Source organism: Microcaecilia unicolor, chromosome 4 (assembly GCF_901765095.1).
Source record: "Microcaecilia unicolor chromosome 4, aMicUni1.1, whole genome shotgun sequence".
NCBI classification, from domain to species: Eukaryota; Metazoa; Chordata; class Amphibia; order Gymnophiona; family Siphonopidae; genus Microcaecilia; species Microcaecilia unicolor.
In genome coordinates, this window is record NC_044034.1 from 361,623,132 (window position 1) to 361,644,573 (window position 21,442).

Consider the following 21,442-nt stretch of genomic DNA (forward strand, 5'->3'; position numbering starts at 1 on the left):
AGGTGGTCATGGATTGTTTTCACAGCTTTTGGGCGTCCATTCCATAGTTGTGCGCTTATGTAGGAGAAGCTAGATGCGTAAGTTGTTTTGTGCTTTAGTTCTTTGCAGTTTGGGTAATGTAGGTTTAGGTATGATCATGATGATCCGATTCTGTTTCTGGTTGGTAGATCTATGAGGTCTGTCATGTATCCTGGGACTACGCCGTAGATAATTTTGTGGACAAAGGTGCAGATTTTGAAGATGATCCATTCTTTGATTGGAAGCAAGTGCAGCTTTTCTCGGAGGGGTTTAGCACTTTCGAAGCGTGATTTACCAAATATCAGCCTGGCAGCTGTGTTTGTTGAATGATTCAGTTGAATGATTTTTGGACTTTGGACACTTTATACAGCACGGAGATTTGTTGACTGATGATTACTGTTTTAATCGTGTGCAAGTTGTTAATTGACACTGTGACTAATACCGTGTTTCCCCGAAAATAAGACAGTGTCTTATATTAATTTTTGCTCCCAAAGATGCGCTAGGTCTTATTTTCAGGGGATGTCTTATTCGGGAGTAGTAGGGGGACTGTGGCGGTCGGGAACAGTATTGAAGTGGGGGGCGGTATCCTGCAGGAGTAGGCCGTGGCTCGCCTATCTGCCCACAGTGACCGCAGGACTCGTGTGGAGCAGAGCCGCCCTGGCCGGGCTGGGAATGGAGGAGGGGTATGAACTAGGGAAGGTAATGGAATGTGGGGCCGGGCTGCTCTGGCTGGGGGTCTCGGGAGGTTGTGAGAGGGCTTAGGGCACAGGATCATCCCTACCGTATTACAAACATTAAAAAAAAATTCTACGGTAGCTCCGTTCCCCCGTTGGTGGTGCTTTATGCGCTCCTCCTGTACATTCGCAACACTTTCCATCCTTCTAGTCTGACTTAGCCCTTGGGCGATGGAGCAGCGCCGAAAGGGCTCGGTTACTCATCTTCTTTTCTTTTATTATTTCTGCAAGGGGGATGTTTCTTTTCTTTCCGGGCTCACTTACCGGTAGTTGATCTTCACAAAAGCGTGAAGGAGGATGGTAGGAGTCCACTGGACGATAGATTTTCCACCTCAGTCTTGTTTCTTGCATTTCTTTTATGTTATTTCGTCTTTGGGTTGCAGCAAAAAAAATTAAGGTTTCTGTGTCCATGTCCCATCGGGGCCAAACAAAAACTTTGCTAGGTCTTACTTTCGGGGGATGTCTTATTTTTGGGGAAACAGGGTAGGTCTATTGTGATTTTTGCCACTGTTTTATGAGGTCTTTTTCCTCCTTTAAACAAACACTCACGAAGTGGGTTAGAGAGTTGTTGAGATATTGAGGATGCTTCACCTATTCTTTTAATAGTGAACTGGATCGGAGTTTGGGTATTAACTTCAGAGAGGGTCCAAGCTACACTTTATAATTATGATTCAGTCAGAATATCTGAGCAATATGGGAAGACATAGGAAAAGGGAAGAGAGGAGAAACAGGTCTATGGACTCAAGTACCCATTTAGCCTATAAGCTCTTTGGTGTTGGAACTTCTTTTCTTGCGCAAGTATATAAACATAGTAAACATAGTAGATGACGGCAGAAAAAGACCTGCACGGTCCATCCAGTCTGCCCAAGAAGATAAATTCCTATGTGCTACTTTTTTATTTGTACTGTCCTCTTCAGTGCACAGACTGTATAAAAGTCTGGCCAGCCCTATCCCCGCCTCCCAACCACCAGCTCTGGCACAGACCGTATAAGTCTGCCCAGCACTATCCCCGCCTCCCAACTACCAGTCCCGCCTCCCACCACCAGCTCTGGCACAGACCGTATAAGTCTGCCCAGCACTATCCCCGCCTCCCAACCACCAGCCCCGCCTCCCACCACTGGTTCTGGCACAGACCGTATAAGTCTGCCCAGCACTATCCCCGCCTCCCACCACCAGCTCTGGCACAGACCGTATAAGTCTGCCCAGCACTATCCCCACCTGCCAACCACCAGCCCCGCCTCCCAACCACCGGCTCTGGCACAGACCGTATAAGTCTGCCCAGCACTATCCCCGCCTCCCAACCACCAACCCCGCCTCCCAACCACCAGCTCTGGCACAGACCGTATAAGTCTGCCCAGCACTATCCCCACCTCCCAACCACCAGCCCCAGCACAGACCGTATAAGTCTGCCCAGATCCAGATGTGCCTTCAAGTCAGGCACAGAGTGAGGGTTCCCTTGGCATGATACGGGAGTGGTTTGCCATTGCCTTCTCCTGAGGCAAGGAAGGTTAGGTGACTTGTTCAAGGCTATAAGGAGATGCCATGGGATTTGAACTTGGGCCCTTCCAGTTCCCAGCCAGCTGCTCTAAGCATTAGGCTACTCCTCCGCTCCATATTTAAACTGCTACAAAACCACTATAAAAAGTCAATCAAAAGCATTTCCATGGATAAACAGCATCTTGGCCACAAAAATGGGCTCTTCAATGATTGCTCACCCTCTGTACAGATAAAAACCATGCATGTTTCTTTCTCTGGTTAGGGGTGGAGGGGTTAGGTAGATGGGGAAGAGGTCGGTTAGGGGAAGGAGGCGGTCGGAGGGGGGGGGATTCTTTGGAGAGGGAGGGTTTTGCGGAATGGTCTCTTTTTTGGGGCTCATTATTGATGTATGATCACAGTGAGTATGCGGTTCGCTTCCTGGAGAAACATTTCAAGTACTGTTGCACATAAGTCGGGTCTGGCTGGAGCACCGGAAGCTATATGAACCAAGGCTTGCTGCTGGGCCATACATTTATCTAAACCACAGACTTGTGCTGGACAGAGGTGGTCGAGCGGACTATGTTTTCCTGGTTAGTGAGCTTCGAGACCGTACAATCAGTCTGAATATGTTGAAAGTGCTGCTCCAAGTATATTTCAATTGGATGTTTGGAGGGTGGGAGGGGTGGGGGTGTAGGATATGGTGGGGGATGAAATTGTAAAATGTTGATGATGTGCTATTTTTGTTGTATTGATCTAGTAGGTTTGAGCTTGTACTATGTTTCTCCTGTTCACGAGGAAGCATTGGTATATCTTTTGATATGTCATCAATAAAAAATGTTGAAACATTAAAAAAAAAAACCATGCATGTTTCTTAACAACGTGTATACTTTTACCCATGTACTACACCGATGTTATCAGGGGAGTAAGAGGGAAGGTGGAAAGTAGCAAAAATGTGTGTTTTCATTACACAAGCCTGTACATGGGTCGCTTTACTCATACTACCCCTCTCCTCAAGACCCTTCACTGGCTCCCTATCCGTTTTCGCATCCTGTTCAAACTTCTTCTACTAACCTATAAATGTACTCACTCTGCTGCTCCCCAGTATCTCTCCACATTCGTCCTTCCCTATACCCCTTCCCGTGCACTCCGCTCCATGGATAAATCCTTCTTATCTGTTCCCTTCTCCACTACTGCCAACTCCAGACTTCGCGCCTTTTGTCTCGCTGCACCCTACGCCTGGAATAAACTTCCTGAGCCCCTACGTCTTGCCCCATCCTTGGCCACCTTTAAATCTAGACTGAAAGCCCAACTCTTTAACATTGCTTTTGACTCGTAACCACTTGTAACCACTCGCCTCCACCTACCCTCCTCTCTTCCTTCCCGTTCACATTAATTGATTTGATTTGCTTACTTTATTGTAAGCTCTTTGAGCAGGGACTGTCTTTCTTCTATGTTTGTGCAGCGCTGCGTATGCCTTGTAGCGCTATAGAAATGCTAAATAGTAGTAGTAGTAGTAGTGTTCTGAAAAATTACTTGCAGAGAAAGCAGGAACATATCTCTATGGATAATCAATCGTTCAGTAAAAATCAAAGCAAAACTGCCAGCATACTTTTGCTTTGATTACCCGTAAAAACCCACTGGGTGAAAATAGCCACAAGGTTCACACCAACAAATATCCAAGGTGTTATTCTACGAATGTCCCGCCTCCACAACAAGTTGACCCGTTTGACTGCTTTTCAAGCTATTCTGCTATTTTCATGGCACTTTGTAGGACTAGTGAAAAGTTTTATCTAATCTGGTCAACCCCAATCAACTGCACAGATACCAAACAAGCAGAGGAATCTTCTAACAGTTAGAGCAGCCGGCTGAGAACTATGGAAGCTTGCTTCAAATCCCACTGTGGCTTTCGGCAAGACGTTTAACCCTCCACTGCCTCGGGTATAAATTTAGAGAGCAAGCACTCTGGAGACAAGAAACTCTGGAGATGGGAAGGAGGCAGAACTAGAGGGCATGAAATGAGATTGAAGGGGGGCAGACTCAAGAAAAATGTCAGGAAGTATTTTTTCATGGAGAGAGTGGTGGATACTTGGAATGGTGGAGAGGAAAATGGTAACGGCATTCAAACATGCGTGGGATACACATAAAGGAATCCTGCTGAGAAGGAATGGATCCTCAGAAGCTTAGCCGAGATTGGGTGGCATAACCGGTGGTGTGAGGCGGGGATAGTGTTGGGCAGACATACGTTCTGTGCCAGCGCTGAAGGTGGGAAGTGGGGCTGGTGGTTGGGAGGCAGGGATAGTGCTGGGCAGACTTATACGGTCTGTGCCCTGAAGAGGACAGTACAAATAAAAAAGTAGCACATGTGAATTTATCTTGTTGGGCAGACTGGATGGACCGTGCGGGTTTTTTTCTGCCGTCATCTACTATGTTTATGTTTAAATCCAAAATCCAAACCAATGGCACACTTCTCATCAGAAGTGAACAGGGGCTGCTTAAAGGAGGCGAAGCACAAGATTACATCTCCCCTGTGTGATCTTGAACAAGTTATCTCCAAAGTACCTCATATAACAACAGTCATTTGGTAATCATCAAAATTACCAAATGGCTGTAAAAAAATCAGCACACACATTCCTGAATCTTCACTTCCCCAGCTGTGTTGGACTAAAATATAGATTAACACATGCATCCAGCTTTTCCTACATGAGCACGCAGCTGTGGAAAGCATTGCCACTTGACCTGAAAACAATTTACGACCTAATCAACTTTCGTAAATCACTGAAGACTTCTTTCTTCAACAAGGCATACCACAACGATCCATATCAAGAACTGTAACACATCACCACCTACCTGATATTCTGAATGTTTTTTCTCTATACCCGATTGCTTTACCCTATTATGTTACCCATGTTCTTTATGTAATACCAATTGTATCTTAATCTGGAATGGCGAATGCCATGACGGCACATTGTAAGCCACATTGAGCCTGCAAATAGGTGGGGAAATGTGGGATACAAATGCAAAGTAACACACAAAATGGGAACAGACACCACTTAACTTGTAAAAATACAACAACAACAACAACGACGGGCCTAATCAGGCAAATTGCACCATAGTGGAAAAAAAACGGAAGGGGGGGAAGAAAGACCTCAGACTGGTGACACTTATCCAAATTAATGGAAATAATACATTTGTACACAGTCACCATACGTCAATCACTGGTCTTCAACTGTAACGGTATCAGTTTATTACTGAAATATGTAGCATATTTGCTGGATATATATACAGCGATATATTTGTGTATCTTTTAAAAATATATATTTGACACTGCAGCAGAGAAAATAGTCTCATTCCAAAAGCCCTCTTCCCTCCCCCTTTGGGGCCTCATCTTGCCTTTTCTCATTCCTCAAACAAAAGACTTAAGACTGCTTTAAAGTTTTAAATTGACTCTATTCCTCTGTCCTCCCACCTAACAAAAGATGGACTAAGGTGGGCACCTGAATAAAACAAAGGAAGCATAAACAGGACATTTGCTTGTCAAAGGTATACCTGCCCCTCCCATCAGCTTCCAGACATGTGCAGAAAGGAATGTGTATCTGCCCCAGAGACTGAACAGGACATCAAAAGACATTTGCCAGCAAAATCCAGACCGTGATGTCATAAGACATGAGACCAACTCAGGGGTCGTGTGCAGACATGAGACTACATTAACCATAATGCCTTGCAAAATATCCAAGACATGCACACACCATGCTTCTCTGCTAACATTATAAAAGGCCTGGAAACAGCCCAGCTCTCTCTCTTGGGACCTGCCGCTCTTGGAACCTGCCTCTCTTGGGACCTGCCGCTCTTGGAACCTGCCTCTCTTGGGACCTGCCTCCTCTGGAAACCTGCCTCTCTTGGAAACTGCTGCTCTCTTTGGGGTCCGCTCCGCTGAAGCCTTGTTCCTAAAACATGTGCTTACCTAATGCTGTTCATACTGTGTAACAAGGACTTGTGAGTAACAACTTTTGATCTACCTGCTATTTTGTTCTATTTTAAGCACAGATTACCTGTAAAAGATCTTGAAACCTACCTCTCGTGTGCAAGTGTATATTAAATCAATCTTTTTGAAGCTAAAAATACGGTCTCTTTGTGTTCTGAATATATATATATTTAATTTATTTAATTTATTGCAATTATCACCTTTGGTGATTGGTGGAGAAATTAATATCCTAAAACTTATAAATACAGCGCTTGCTCTTAAATTATAAACAGTAGCGAGTTGCTCTCGAGCTAATTTTCCCCAAAATAACTCATTTCTTCCAACATATTAATTCGTGGCGAATGTGGGCAGAAAGTCTAACATATTAATTGCTGGAGAAGTGAATAGAATTTCTTGTAACATATTAATTTGTGGAGAATGTGGGCAGAAAGTCTAACATATTAATTGCTGGAGAAGTGAATAGAATTTCTTGTAACATATTAATTGGTGGAGAATGTGGGCAGGTATTCTGTGCAAATAGAATGAGATAGCACTGTTCTTAAAGGATATTTTTGTATTTTGCTGCTTTATAGAGAACTGAGTATCAGGTTTCATTAATTAAATTTCCGATTGATAAATTGATAAGGTTTTCAGGGCATTTAGAATATTTAGAATGCTGTGCTGGATGGATGTTTGGTCTTATTTAGGTACTTATGCACTCATGCACATTATGTATTTCATAATCAAATCTTTAGGCATGATCTGGCATAAAATAAAAAACAATTTTGCAGTTTCTTTTGAGGAGGACATAGATAACCCCACTTTGCCTAAGCAATACGTGGAATCCTCTGGCCCTAATCCTCGGACCCATAATGTAACTGAAACAAAATGTGATTTATATTCAATTAAGGAAGGGAGCAAGAGAATTTCTGCATGCACTTGGTTAATGTGGGCCATGTGTGAGAAAGCCTTAAAAGAGCATGCAGAATTGAATGAGAAGTTACTAGCCAAAGAGAGAGAATGTATGCAGATAGAGAATGAAAAGGAGTTCTTAATCACAATGACTAGTTGCTTAAGTTATCAAGTAGATTCTCTTAAACAGCAAGTCCAACAGCAGGTAGTCCAAGAAAATCAGATGCAGACCCAAATTTCAGCCTTAGAAATACAAGCCAACCAGGTTCCTGGTTTGAAGCATTTAGTCAGAGAGTTATCACTGCAGACTCCCACTCTAGGTGAAGAGCATGCACATTGTCACAAGGAGATAGAAACCTTAAGACAAAAATTACAGGATGCTCGTATGCAGGTCTCAACCATTACGGGTCTCCCATGTGCTCCTCCAGACCCAAATACAGCTACAGCCATGCATGTTTCAGCTGTGGTAACAGTATCACAGTCCACACCCATAGCAGGAGGTTCAACTAGACCCATTAGTTCTCAGACCCCCTCACAGCATCCAAAACCTCAGCACATATATGCACAACCTGTTCTGCAGTCTGATTTAAATGCTCATGATTCAGCTCCTCAGCACACAGATGCACCACCTGGGCTGCTTCCTGATCTAAGCTCCCATAGAAGGGAACCTCTAATAAAGAAATCAGCTCCTCAGTATGTAGCTACTGAAAACCACAAGCAAGCATGTGACATTTTAAAACCTCATGGAGCCTTGCAGATATTGCAGATAGCTAACAATAAAAAGAGAAATTTGCCACCAGATAAACAGAAACCTATAACTGCAGGTCCTACTGGACCAGAAACTGACATTATTCTGTCAGCCCTTCCTGCAATTTAATTTCAATTAAACATGAGGAGATGCATCCAGCCTGGACTGGACTTCTCCACAGCATGACCCACTCTGCAGATGGCAGGGAAATCCAGGTGCTAATTTTTAAAAATAGGTTGGACAGGAAAATGGAAAAAGTTTTTGCAATGGCCCTTTGTAACACTGATAAGAATTTTAAAATGTAGCTTCTATTGTTCTTTTAATTAAAAATATAGCTTCTATTGTTCTTTTGAACATTTAAGATTTAGTAATGTCTCTTTGCAATAAGTCAGATTTAAAATGTCTCTCTGTGATAGCTTCTGTTGTAATTTGTTTTTGATATAATATTGTTTAAGGATTTAGAAATGTCTTTTTTCTGATGAGTGACTCCCACTGGAGTTGAAACTAAAATACTGGGTAAGAAGTTTTAAAAATGACTCCTTATAATAGGTAACTCCCGCTGGAGCTGAAACTTAATATTGTGCTTTAATGTGAATTAACAAGATATGCTATTTTTATAGAAAAGAAACGAAAGCTTAAGAAAGTAAAGCCTGTCTGCACTGCACGCTGCTGCTCGCATACAATGATATAAGATTATGGGAAGGAACTGTGAACAAGAGAGGGATCCCCCCCCCCCCCCCCCCCCACCAGAACCGGAGAGCCATGTGACCTGCTAAATTAATGTATAATGTGTTTTTCTGTCTTTTTCAGAGTTCGAGTGTAAATCTAAGATTAAATCTAAGATTTAATGGTGCTAGTAATTAATATATATATGGCTATCTCAGATACCTGTTCTACATTTTAAAATAGATCTATGCCTCTTCTACATTTTTAAATGAATAGATCTATGCTGTTCTACTTATGAGATAGTAAATGAAACTGCTGTGGTAATCCAAGATGGATGCCACAGATGATGCTTTTTGTGCTTTAATAATTTTGCTAATTGTTGCTTGGTTCTAAATAAATGAAACTGCGGTGGTAATCCAGATGGATGCCGCAGGTGCTGCTCTTGGTGCTCTTTGTGCTTTATTAATTTTAAATAGATCTGATTCTGTTCTACTTACGAGATTAATATTTTTATGGTGCTAGGATATTTTAAAAATAAACAGATCTATGTTGTTCTACTTATGAGATAGTAAATGAAACTGCTGTGGTAATCCAAGATGGATGCCACAGATGATGCTTTTGTGTTCTAAATGAATGAAAATGCTTTGGCAAATCCAAGATGGATGCCGCGTACGTTGCTTTCGTGCTCTTATGTTCTATTTGCAGGTTAAGCTCAATCCTGGATCTGGAATGGACGATCGGAGACCTAAAGGCCTAATAGAGTTCTTTGTTTGTTTGTCATGTGGTCTCCATGTTACATGTTTGTTTTATGTTATGGGGTACCATGAAAATAGACACAGACATTCATAGACCCTCCCTACTAACAGTCCCTCCATTAGTTCACATTGTCCAAGAAAGAAAAAAAAAAAAAAAAAAAAAAAGAGAGACCATTTTCACTGGCAGGCAAGCTATAGAAAAGAATCATTCAAGCTATGGCTCACGTATATTAAGTTCTACCAATTGCTATCTAAGGTTATATATTCACATGTATATATTTGAAAATATGAGCGAAGGTTTCTCTTTACATGATCTATTAGGTACAATCAGTACAGGGAATGTTTCTGACCTTTTTAGTTTATTCTACATTACAGCCAGAACGCACACAATGTCTCTCCCTGGAATGAAATATTGGCTGTGTGCAAAGCAAAATTAACATATCTTTTCTAAATTCTTTACAACATTAAACACATGAGTATTGTCTATTAAAGTGCAACATTAAACACTGCTAAAGCAGATAAATATGGTAACCTTTTACCACACTCATTACCCATAAAAGGTTTCTCTCTGAAAAATAAAAGGTTTCTCTCTGAAAGGTAGTTCATGGCACTATACCATGACTCTGTTTTTTTTTAATTTGGTCAATGATTAAGTAAATATTATTGAATAGGAATGATAGAATAATTGTTTTGTGTGTAATAGTAGCCTAGGAAATTATTATAATTGCATACATATGTCTTTCTTGTTTCTAATGAAACAGTAGTATAATAGCTCCACATTTACACTCTTGCTTATCACTGCTGTGAATACCTCAGTTAGCCTCTGAAATAGAGAATATAGGGAAACATTCACAGTGTTAGGAAACATTCATAGAATATTTTTCCTTGGAATGTCAAACGCTGAAAATATGACTGAATAGATTGTTCCACCCCATTGCGGTGGTAAATTGGTCAATTGTGCACTCTCATGCTATTGATTTGGCTAGCATACTGGGTAAGATATCCTGTGGCACAAACTTGGGAGCAGCCTATGCCCCTGAGCAGGTGACACAAAAGGAGATGGTCTCTGGAAATAGAGCAAAATGACGCTTGTGTGGCTGAAGTCATATAAAGTGTACTTGCAATCCTATTTTAAACCAGAGCAAAGCCATACTCTGCCACCTGACTGAATGGAAGCCTAATGAAACTGACCACAGAAAACTTAACCCTAGCTACCTAAATGTAAGTCATGAGCAAACAAAAGTAATAATGATGAGTCTTTTTGCTTATAACAGTCATATTCCAGCTAAGGACATATTCCAAGATTCATAGTGATGTGACATAGTAGATGACGGCAGGAAAATACCTGCACGGTCCAGTCTGTACTAGGTTAGAGTTGTTTTTTTAATTTTAGCTTTTATAGTTCATTTTATGGCTCCTCATTCCAATATATTAAAAATTTATTTTCACTCGGAGCCAAGAGAGGGAATGTAACGGTATCAGTTTATTACTGAAATATGTAGCATATTTGCTGGATATATATACAGCGATATATTTGTGTATCTTTTAAAAATATATATTTGACACTGCAGCAGAGAAAATAGTCTCATTCCAAAAGCCCTCTTCCCTCCCCCTTTGGGGCCTCATCTTGCCTTTTCTCATTCCTCAAACAAAAGACTTAAGACTGCTTTAAAGTTTTAAATTGACTCTATTCCTCTGTCCTCCCACCTAACAAAAGATGGACTAAGGTGGGCACCCTGAATAAAACAAAGGAAGCATAAACAGGACATTTGCTTGTCAAGGTATACCTGCCCCTCCCATCAGCTTCCAGACATGTGCAGAAAGGAATGTGTATCTGCCCCAGAGACTGAACAGGACATCAAAGACATTTGCCAGCAAAATCCAGGACCGTGATGTCATAAGACATGAGACCAACTCAGGGGTCGTGTGCAGACATGAGACTACATTAACCATAATGCCTTGCAAAATATCCAAGACATGCACACACCATGCTTCTCTGCTAACATTATAAAAGGCCTGGAAACAGCCCAGCTCTCTCTCTTGGGACCTGCCGCTCTTGGAACCTGCCTCTCTTGGGACCTGCCGCTCTTGGAACCTGCCTCTCTTGGGACCTGCCTCCTCTGGAAACCTGCCTCTCTTGGAAACTGCTGCTCTCTTTGGGGTCCGCTCCGCTGAAGCCTTGTTCCTAAAACATGTGCTTACCTAATGCTGTTCATACTGTGTAACAAGGACTTGTGAGTAACAACTTTTGATCTACCTGCTATTTTGTTCTATTTTAAGCACAGATTACCTGTAAAAGATCTTGAAACCTACCTCTCGTGTGCAAGTGTATATTAAATCAATCTTTTTGAAGCTAAAAATACGGTCTCTTTGTGTTCTGAATATATATATATTTAATTTATTTAATTTATTGCAATTATCACCTTTGGTGATTGGTGGAGAAATTAATATCCTAAAACTTATAAATACAGCGCTTGCTCTTAAATTATAAACAGTAGCGAGTTGCTCTCGAGCTAATTTTCCCCAAAATAACTCATTTCTTCCAACATATTAATTCGTGGCGAATGTGGGCAGAAAGTCTAACATATTAATTGCTGGAGAAGTGAATAGAATTTCTTGTAACACAACCAACCACCTCCCCTAAATGTTCAACAATGTCCGTTTTTTTTATTATTTTATAATGCAAAAAAATATCAATACTCTCATTCAGGACATGAGAAGCAAAAGCCACTTATCTTATGGCAGCATCAAACTCGAGCATCCCCAACGGTCCGTTTCGCCAATCAAAGGCTTCGTCAGGGGAAAGACGCCCTGCTGTAGAATAATGCTCAGGAGGCAAGTGGCATTGTCCTGTCCTGCCGTAAGCTCAACAGCGGTGCCCGCCATTGTTGTTGTTGGATACAAATGCAACAAATAAATCACAGTAAGCAACTCCATTCCTGTTCCTTGAACACTGCGCAGTTCTAATTGCCAAAAAACAAAATACTGCCAGGTCTCTACACCAGGCTTCAGCTACATTTCTAACCATATTCATTCTAAGCTGGTTGTTGGGATCCTCAGCATCACTCTAGACTGCGGTGGAGATTCTCACCTGTCAGTGCAGCCGACGTGTTGGATCCTGCTGCCAGCTGTTTGATCTTGTGCTGGTTGGTAAAAAAACAAACCTCTTGAAAACTGTTTCGCTCTGTCATGTCACCGAGCCCCAGCTGCCCTTCATTGTTACCTCCTGCAGCGTACAGTTTTCCTTGTGCTACACATTGGGGGAAAAAGCACATGTCGACATCCAGACACATTCCTACATACAAGATTTGCAAGGCATGCTAACTTAAAGTAGGTCAACTGTGGCTTTGCAAATTAAGGGGGTCTTTTAAAAAAAAGCACGCGCTAAATGATAAGACACACCCATGGGAATACATGGATCTCTCTAGCATTTAGTGCACGCTAAAAACACTAGCACACCTTTGTAAAAGGCCAACTATGTCACCAAAAACAAATAAGGGGAAAAACAATATCTGTAAACCAAAAAAATCTAGTAAAAAAAAAAAAACAACTCCACAAAATAAAAAAAAAATATACACACACCAAATGATATAAAAACTCTCTTATAAGTAATTTATACATTAAGACTGAATTTGCTTATAACCACTATTTTGTGAAGAAAAACAAAACATATGCCCAGTACTCAACGTAGACCGAAAAGCTGTAACTAGCCCACAAAGAATATTATTCCCCTGTGAAAAAGGGGAAAGACCAGAAGACAAAGCTCAAGTGGACAGGGTGAACTATGCATGACAGTAAGAGATCTTTGTAACATTAGCCACCATGGGATTCATAAAGGGAAACTGCAAGTTCTTGCAAAAACGCCCCATTTTTACTTAAAGAGAGTAAATTCCAAAACCATTTTGTCACCAAAAGTAGTGCTTTACACAAAGAAAACGGCCTTTTCAAAACTGCCCACTTGAGAGGTAGGCAAAAGTATGTACATACAGCCTATAGGGGCTTATTTTCAAAGCACTTAGCCTTCCAAAGTTCCATAGGTTTCTATGGAACTTTGAAGGCTAAGTGCTTTGATAATATGCCTGTGCATGTACAAGCCTACCTGCAGGTGCAGAGAGGCTCTGGGGGGGGGGGGGGGGGGGGGGGGGGGGGGGGGGGGTAGGGTTAGGGCAAGCTTTTCACTTATGTACATACTTTTCAAATTTAAAATGTAAGGAGTTGATATTCATAGCCATTTAACCGTGGTTCCTGGCCACTTATATCGCTTGTTTCGTGCTATCCGCTGATATTCGGTGGCAATTAATCAGTCAGTGTCGCTGAACATCACCACAGATCGCTTATCTCAAAGCCGGCTAGCCTGTGGGTGGCCTGGAGGTGGAGTCAGCACTTATGCAGTTATTTCGATATTCAGCACTTAACTGCCTGAGTTAGCAGATAGACCACATAAAAGTCAGTTCTATTTTTATGCAGTTTCGCTTGTGTGGTTAAGTGCTGAATATCGGCATTTAACCACACAAGAGAGAGCCAGCTACACAAACCCTCATATTCAATGCCGGTGCCCGGACACGACCTGGCATCAAATATCTGGGAACAATGCCAGCGGCAGCGAAAAACAAAAAAAAGACTCAACCACCACCAGCTGAATATCGACCACTAAGGGCCGGATTCCATAAACGGCGTCTAAAAAGTAGGCGCATCGGAATAATGCGCATAGCACTATTCTATGAACCGCATCTAAGACGCGGTTTACAGAATAACGCATAGGCCAGGAGAACGCGCATACGTTTACACCACTGAAAGCCCGGTGTAAATACCCACACGCTACCCTGAATTCTATAATAACGCGCGTGAATTTGACACCCCCGACACGCCTCCCCATGGCCATGATCCCTTTTCAGCTATACACGTTGGAATTTACACGCACCTCTTTATAGAATTCCACTTAAAATAAGAACAAGTAAATTCCAATTATTCCCAACTAGTGATAACTGGTTATCAGTCAAATCATCACTAATTGGCGGGGATAGTGCTGGGAAGACTTATACGGTCTGTGCCGGAGCCGGTGGTGGGAAGCGGGACTGGTGGTTGGGAGGCGGGGATAGTGCTGGGCAGACTTACACGGTCTGTGCCGGAGCTGGTGGTGGGAGGCAGGACTGGTGGTTGGTAGGGGGGGATAGTGCTGGGCAGACTTATACGGTCTATGCCGGAGCCGGTGGTGGGAGGCGGGGCTGGTGGTTGGGAGGTGGGGATAGTGCTGGGCAGACTTATATGGTCTGTGCCAGAGCCGGTGGTGGGAAGCGGGACTGGTGGTTGGGAGGCGGGGATAGTGCTGGGCAGACTTACACGGTCTGTGCCGGAGCTGGTGGTGGGAGGCAGGACCGGTGGTTGGGAGGCGGGGATAGTGCTGGGCAGACTTATACGGTCTGTGCCAGAGCCGGTGGTGGGAGGCGGGGCTGGTGGTTGGGAGGCGGGGATAGTGCTGGGCAGACTTATACGGTCTGTGCCAGAGCTGGTGGTGGACAGCGGGACTGGTGGTTGGGAGGCGGGGATAGTGCTGGGCAGACTTATACGGTCTGTGCCCTGAAGAGCACAGGTACAAATCAAAGTAGGGTATACACAAAAAGTAGCACATATGAGTTATCTTGTTGGGCAGACTGGATGGACCGTGCAGGTCTTTTTCTGCCGTTATCTACTATGTAATTGGCTCATTACTCAATTGAGTAAATTGGCCGAGTGCGCTACTCGCTGCACCTTATATAGCGGCCCTAGATGTTTAAATTAACCCATTAAGGGGGCAATTCTATAAATGACTATCCTCTTTTAGGGCTCCCCAATGCCACATGATGAAAGCCTGTTCTATAACATCATCATCTGAGGGGGACACCCTGGAGGGTGTGAATGACATGAGGAAGGACCTAGCGAAGCTAGAGGAATGGACCGATATTTGGCAACTAAGGTTTAATCCCAAAAAATGCAGGGTCATGTACTTGGGTCACAAAAATCCGAGGGAACGGTAGAGTATAGGGGGTGTAGCGCTTCAGTGTGCGAAAGAAGAGCGGGACTTGGGGGTGATTGTGTTTAACGACCTTAAAGCTTTCAAACAGGTAGAAAAGCGACGGCCAAAGCCAGAAGGATGTTTGGGTGCATAAAGAGAGGCATGACCAGCAGGAAAAAGGAGGTGATAGTGCCGTTGTACAAGTCTCTGGTGAGGTCTCATTTGGAGTACTACGTGCAGTTCTGGAGACCACACCTACGGAAAGATATAAACAGGATGGAGTCGGTCCAGAGGGCGGCGACGAAATTAGTAAGCAGTCTTGAATGCAAAAATTACAGGGACAGGCTTATGAACCTCAACATGTATACGCTGGAAGAGAGGAGGGTAAGAGGAGACATGATACAAACGTTTAAATATCTCAGGGGGAGGAACCCAAGATGGCTGCCTGAACTGGTCGCGAGTCTCCATGCTTTAATTCAGTGCTTGACATGCCTAAACAATGAGGAAAATCGGCAGCCGCGACTCCCTTAGACCGACGTACCTCTTCGTTAGCAGGCTCGATTGATCCCTTTTTGCGGAGACCCGGAGATGTGCCTGGAGGGTCGGCGAGTGGCGGATTGGCGGCGCCGACGGTGGGTGGAGGACCGGAAACGCTGCCCCTGCTTGAAGTGACTCTTAGCCCCGACCAACGAGCTCCTCCCCCGCAGCTTCAGAGTGTTACCTCTCCTGTAATGGCGTCGTCCCCGAAACAGCTAGAAAATAGTGCTGTTAGTGGGCTGATGGGAGCTGGGGAAAATCTGTCAGAGAGAAGAGGAGGGCGGTATTAACCCTCAAACTACTCTGGAGAATGTGAACCAAACTGCGGGAGGGCTGATGACTGTGACTGAAAGTTCAAAAATGGAGGTTACACAGACCGCAGGACTACAAAAACAAGGTACTGTTTCCTTATCTTTTTTGGAAGAAAAACCAACAGAAATTACCCTGGAAAGTCTTTGGGCCTTAGTAGCTAACTTGGGGAAAGTTTTGTGCCCCCAAATTCAAGAACTAGAGTCTCGGGTTAAAAAACTGGAGCAAAGTGTCGATGTAGTGGAGTCTAATAGGAAAGAGACATTGGTAAAAATGAAATCCTTGACAGTTCAGGAAGAAAAAATACATGAACTACAGATGATAACAATAAAAGATGTTTCTATCATGAAAAGGAAGATTGAAAACTTGGAGAACGTGCAAAGATCAAATAATTTGAGATTTTTGAATTTTCCACGGGTGATTACTGTTACTCCAAGAGAGATGATAAATAGATATATGAAAGAAATTCTAGGATTTACCGATGAAATTTTACCTCCCTTGACTCAAATCTATTATTTACCTAAAATGAAGGTTGATGAACAAAGGGAACAATCCTTGGATGTTTCTGCAATCTTAGAAACTCCTACAGAAGACTTAACGACACCGGCAACACTGCTAATAACTTTAGCTCTATCAATGGATAAAACATTAATCATGAAGAAATTCTTCAAAAATAGAGAAAAAGAATTCCTGGGACTTAAAGTTCGTATATTTCCTGACGTATCAAAAGATACTCAAAAAAAAAACCGAAGACAATTTCTTCTATTAAAACCAGGGGTGCTTCAGTTGGGAGCAACTTTTTATTTACGATATCCCTGTAAATGTATAGTATACTATCAGGCGGTAAAATATGTTTTCTTTGAATCTATACAACTTTCTGAATTTATAACAGCCAGAACCCCTTAGAGGTTAAAGCTCTAAAAAGAAAATAGACACAGACAAATGAGCAGTTTAATTTCTTTGAAGTTTAATTTAATGTTATAAATCTCCAAATTGTTAATCTTGGATCCAAACTGTGGACTTGAGTGTACTTAATCAAATATTTATTTTTCTATTTTGATATCTATTTTCTTTAAAATTGTATTGATGAATGTACCTTTGCTTTTCAAATATGCTTGTTTTAATATTTGAAATTAATAAATATATTTAAAATAAATATCTCAGGGGCATTTATGTACAGGAAGAGAGCCTTTTTCAAATGAAGGAGAGCTCTGGAATGAGGGGGCTTATGACAAAGTTAAGAGGAAACAGGCTGAGGAGTAACCTAAGGAAGTATTATTTCACAGAAAGGGTGGTGGAGGTGGTGGAGTCGAAGACTGTTCCAGAATGTAAAAAGGCATGTGGGATAGCTTAGGAACAAGAAGAATTAGGGTTTACAGAGGATGGGCAGACTGGATGGGTCATATGGCCTTTATCTGCCGTCATGTTTCTGTGTTTCTAGGGTTGTCTCTTTGATTTGGGGGGGGGGGTCAGGAAGAAGGGAACCACATGACTTGTCAGGCCACTACCCAGCAGTAATGTGTGTGCTGGCCAATATTCAGTACTGGAGCCTGCAAAGTTAAGTACTTAAAGATAACACAGCCTTTTAAGTGGTCCTATCTGGTTGTTTCGCCACTGAATCACCAGTCCCCACAGACCTTCTGGCTGCTCTCTAACTCTGCCCTGGACCACCCCCGTACTGGCCACTTTAGGTTTAAGTGGTTACGGCCTATATTCTGCAGTACTACCTGTTAAGAACAACCGAGTATGAGCGGCAGGCCAGGTCACTGTGGTTTAAGCAGGCAGAATCCTCTCCTGCCCAAATAAACTACACTGAATATATCGACCCCCCTGTGTCATTGGAATAAAAAGACTTCTGTATCCTGAAAAATTAAAAACAGAAACCTTGGAAACCTATTACTTGTAGTGCAAGCAGCAAATGTTAATGTTATGGGTTCTTTACTCAAGGCTGTTTTTATTTCTGAGTATTATTCTGACACATAAATATATTATATACCTGTATAAGCCAATGTGTGATTTCTTCCACATGCAACAAGTACCACCTTTTCAGATTTTAAAGCTGAGAATGTAAGAAAACAAAAAATACAAGCAGATCAGTAACAGAAAAACATTACTTGTCCTTCTTCCATCCTCAATATGGAAAAATTTGATCTTGCCTGCTAATTTTCTTTCATTGAGTCCAACCTGACTAATCCAGAATGCATGGGTTCTATTCATCAGCCAGCAGATGGAGACAGAGACTTAACAGCTGTGAGCTCTGTGCTATAAAAGGTTCTGCACAGGCACAGCCCACCAGAATGTCTCTAACAAAGCAGATGATACCCACCAACCATGAAGAAAACTACAATAGCAGTTCAGAAATTAGGGTTCTGCTTCAGAAAACTACTCTCAACAAAATCCTTTAGAACCTTTACCCTCTTCTTGAAGACAGAATCAAAAAAATGACCAAATGAAAATGAAAAGAACGCCAAGCTCAGGCCACAGGGTGGGTTCTCTGGACTGGTCTGGTTGGAGTCAAGGAAAGAAAATTAGCAGGTAAGGCTAAATTTTTCCTTCCTTTTTGTCCCAGGAAAGGAAAAGATTACCCAAATTGAATTAACACTTAGAGCAGGGTGTTCTGAACCCCAGTCCTTAAGACTAGTTTTCATAAAATCTACATGCACTGCCCTCCACAGTATGCAAATCTCATTCATTGTGGGTATCTTTGGACTGGGTTGAGAATCACTGACCTAGAGTGGGGTAAATAGTATAACACAAGAATTAATCAAATACTATACTGTGCAGCAAAAATTATTACTGAACGAATTCTATGCACAAGGATGTGAGGGCAGAGGACGAAAAATAATAAAACTCCTCCTCCTTGGGAAAAAAAACATATTGAAGGAAAAAAGCAAAGGTGTCCTTGATAGACGGGTATCTAAATGGATCAAGATCATTGAAGATAATGAGAAAGATCCAAAAAAATCAAATTGAAACATGTTGCATTAACAGAGAAAGACCTTAAATTCATATGTTCCAAAATAAAAGTAGCTGTTAAAAACACAAACACTGTACAGATGTGAAAAGAAAACAGACAGCAATATTTGTTCAGAGATAAACTACAAAAGTTCTATAAAGAATCAGAGATAATATATACAGTGAAAATACCACCAACTAAAGCTGAGAACAGAAATATTTTATTTAAAGAAAAAATTACACCCTGTAGATTACAATTAAGCAGAATGGCTACCCTGCATACAAGAGAATTTGGAAATGGTAAATATCAAAATTATGGCATGGCCTGAAGAAACAGTTGAGCAAGTTAGAAAAAGACCCAAACTGGAAGAGCCTGGCCCAAATGGAATGACCAATTTTTTCCTCAAATATACATTCCGTCCTGGGAACTCCGTTCACTGGGTAAATCTCTCTTGCCTACACCCTTCTCCTCCACCGCTAACTCCAGACTCCGTTCCTTTTATCTTGCATGCCTGGAATAGACTTCCTGATCCGCTATGTCAAGCTCCATCTCTGGCCGTCTTCCAATCTAAGCTAAAAGCCCACCTTTTTGATGCTGCTTTTAACTCCTAACCCTTATTCACTTTGTTCAGAACCCTTATTTTATCATCCTCACTTTACTATTCCCTTATCTCTTGTTTGTCCTGTTTGTCTGTCCTAATTAGATTGTAAGCCCTGTCGAGCAGGGACTGTCTCTTCACGTTCAAGTGTACAGCGCTGCGTACGTCTAGTAGCACTATAGAAATGATAAGTAGTAGTAGTTAACATCAATCCACCAAAGCCTGGCAGAGAGCAAAAATCAGTCAAGCAGCTAGACTTACCACCACAATGGCCCAAAACAGAAGAACTTCTTTCAAAGGGAGATCCATGTGACATTCCCAAAAGCTACAGACCCATAACTTGTCCACCTACAGTCTATAAGCTATTTAGTAAAATAGATACCAAGAGGACACACGATCACATCAACTCCAATGACATCATGGCTACAGAGCAAAAGGAGAAGGGAGCACATGGAACCAAGGACCAGTTAATGCTGAATAAAGCCACTACAAAACAGTGCCAAGAAAAGCAGAAATCTCAGTATATCATGGATTAACTAGAAGAAAGCCTTTAGCATCCCACATTCCTGGATAACAGATTGTCTTCAAATGTATAAAACAAATCCTGGATTGATTTTCGGCATCAAGTTCATTGTGAAAATGTGGCAAACCACACACACTCCATGAAGTAACCAGATGAAGTAAACAGTTTGTCATATCCTATCATCGATATCATTAAACTTTGAGTAGAGGGGTGTGGTAGCCGTGTTAGTCCACTCTTAAAGGTTATCAATAGAAATCAAACAAAATAAAACATGGAAAAGAAAATAAGATGATACCTTTTTTTTCCCCCTCTAAGCTGGCTTTTTCCAGGGATCTGTTTTTCTTCTCTCTTCCGATTTTCCTCCATCTTTGGTTTTCCGGGGTCTGCTGTCTTTGTTGTTGCCTTTGTACTCCTTCCTTATCCTGTGGAATGTCCGTGCAACCCATGTCTCTCAAGCTTTTCCAGGCTCCTTCCACCGTCTGAATTCGCCTCGACTTGGCACCCACTGTTACCAGAATTCCTCTTGGGTACAGCCACCTGTATCTCAATCCTGCTTTTTGCAAATATACTGTAATGTCTTTAAATTCTCTCCGTGCTTGCAGGGTTTTTTTTGCCAAGTCTTGGAATATTTGTATTTTATTGTTTTCCCAGGTAATCTCTCCCATGGCCCGAGCTTTGCGCCACACAGCTTCCTTGGTATTATAATCGTGGAAGCAGGCTACTATGTCTCTAGGCCCCTCCGCTCTCTGTGGCCCTAAAGTCCGGTGTGCTCTATCAATTCTGTGTTTGTCTGGGTTTGGTGGGTCATCACTTTCACTATCCAAATCCAGAATGAATGCACAGATTGCTTGTATTACTTTTGATGCATCTTTATATGACTCCTCTTCTGGTACTCCTTTGAATCGCAGATTACATCGTCTAGACCTGTTTTCCAGGTCTTCTAGGTGCATTTCCAGTGCTTCTCTGCTTTGGTTCTCTTTTTGTATAGCTTGCTGCAGTTCTTTTACCTCCTCCTCCATGCCGTCCACTCTCTCCTCAGTTTCTGCAACTCGTTTCCCCATGTCTCTCAATTCCTCCCGCAGCTCTCCTATTGCCGCCTGTATTCCTTTTCTGGTGTTCACCATTTCCGCTTTAAGCTCCTGAAACCAGCGTGAAACATCCAGTTTATCCGTCTCTGAATTTTCTTCCATCAATTCCTCGTGCTCAGGGTCTGATTCGGAAACTCCGTCCGCCATTTTGAAACTTCGCGACGCTACT

The 21,442-nt window shown here is 42.3% G+C and overlaps 1 protein-coding gene across 1 annotated transcript in view; it reads right to left on the bottom strand.

Moving 5' to 3' along the window:
- RPGR (retinitis pigmentosa GTPase regulator) overlaps window positions 1–21,442 on the bottom strand; it is a 191,291-nt gene that overhangs the window by 134,402 nt on the left and 35,447 nt on the right. The window contains exons 4-5 of the mRNA XM_030202330.1: window positions 18,105–18,167; window positions 12,362–12,520 (exon numbers count right to left, since the gene is read on the bottom strand). Coding sequence (XP_030058190.1) covers window positions 12,362–12,520; window positions 18,105–18,167 — 222 coding nt within the window. The remainder of the gene's footprint in view (window positions 1–12,361; window positions 12,521–18,104; window positions 18,168–21,442) is intronic.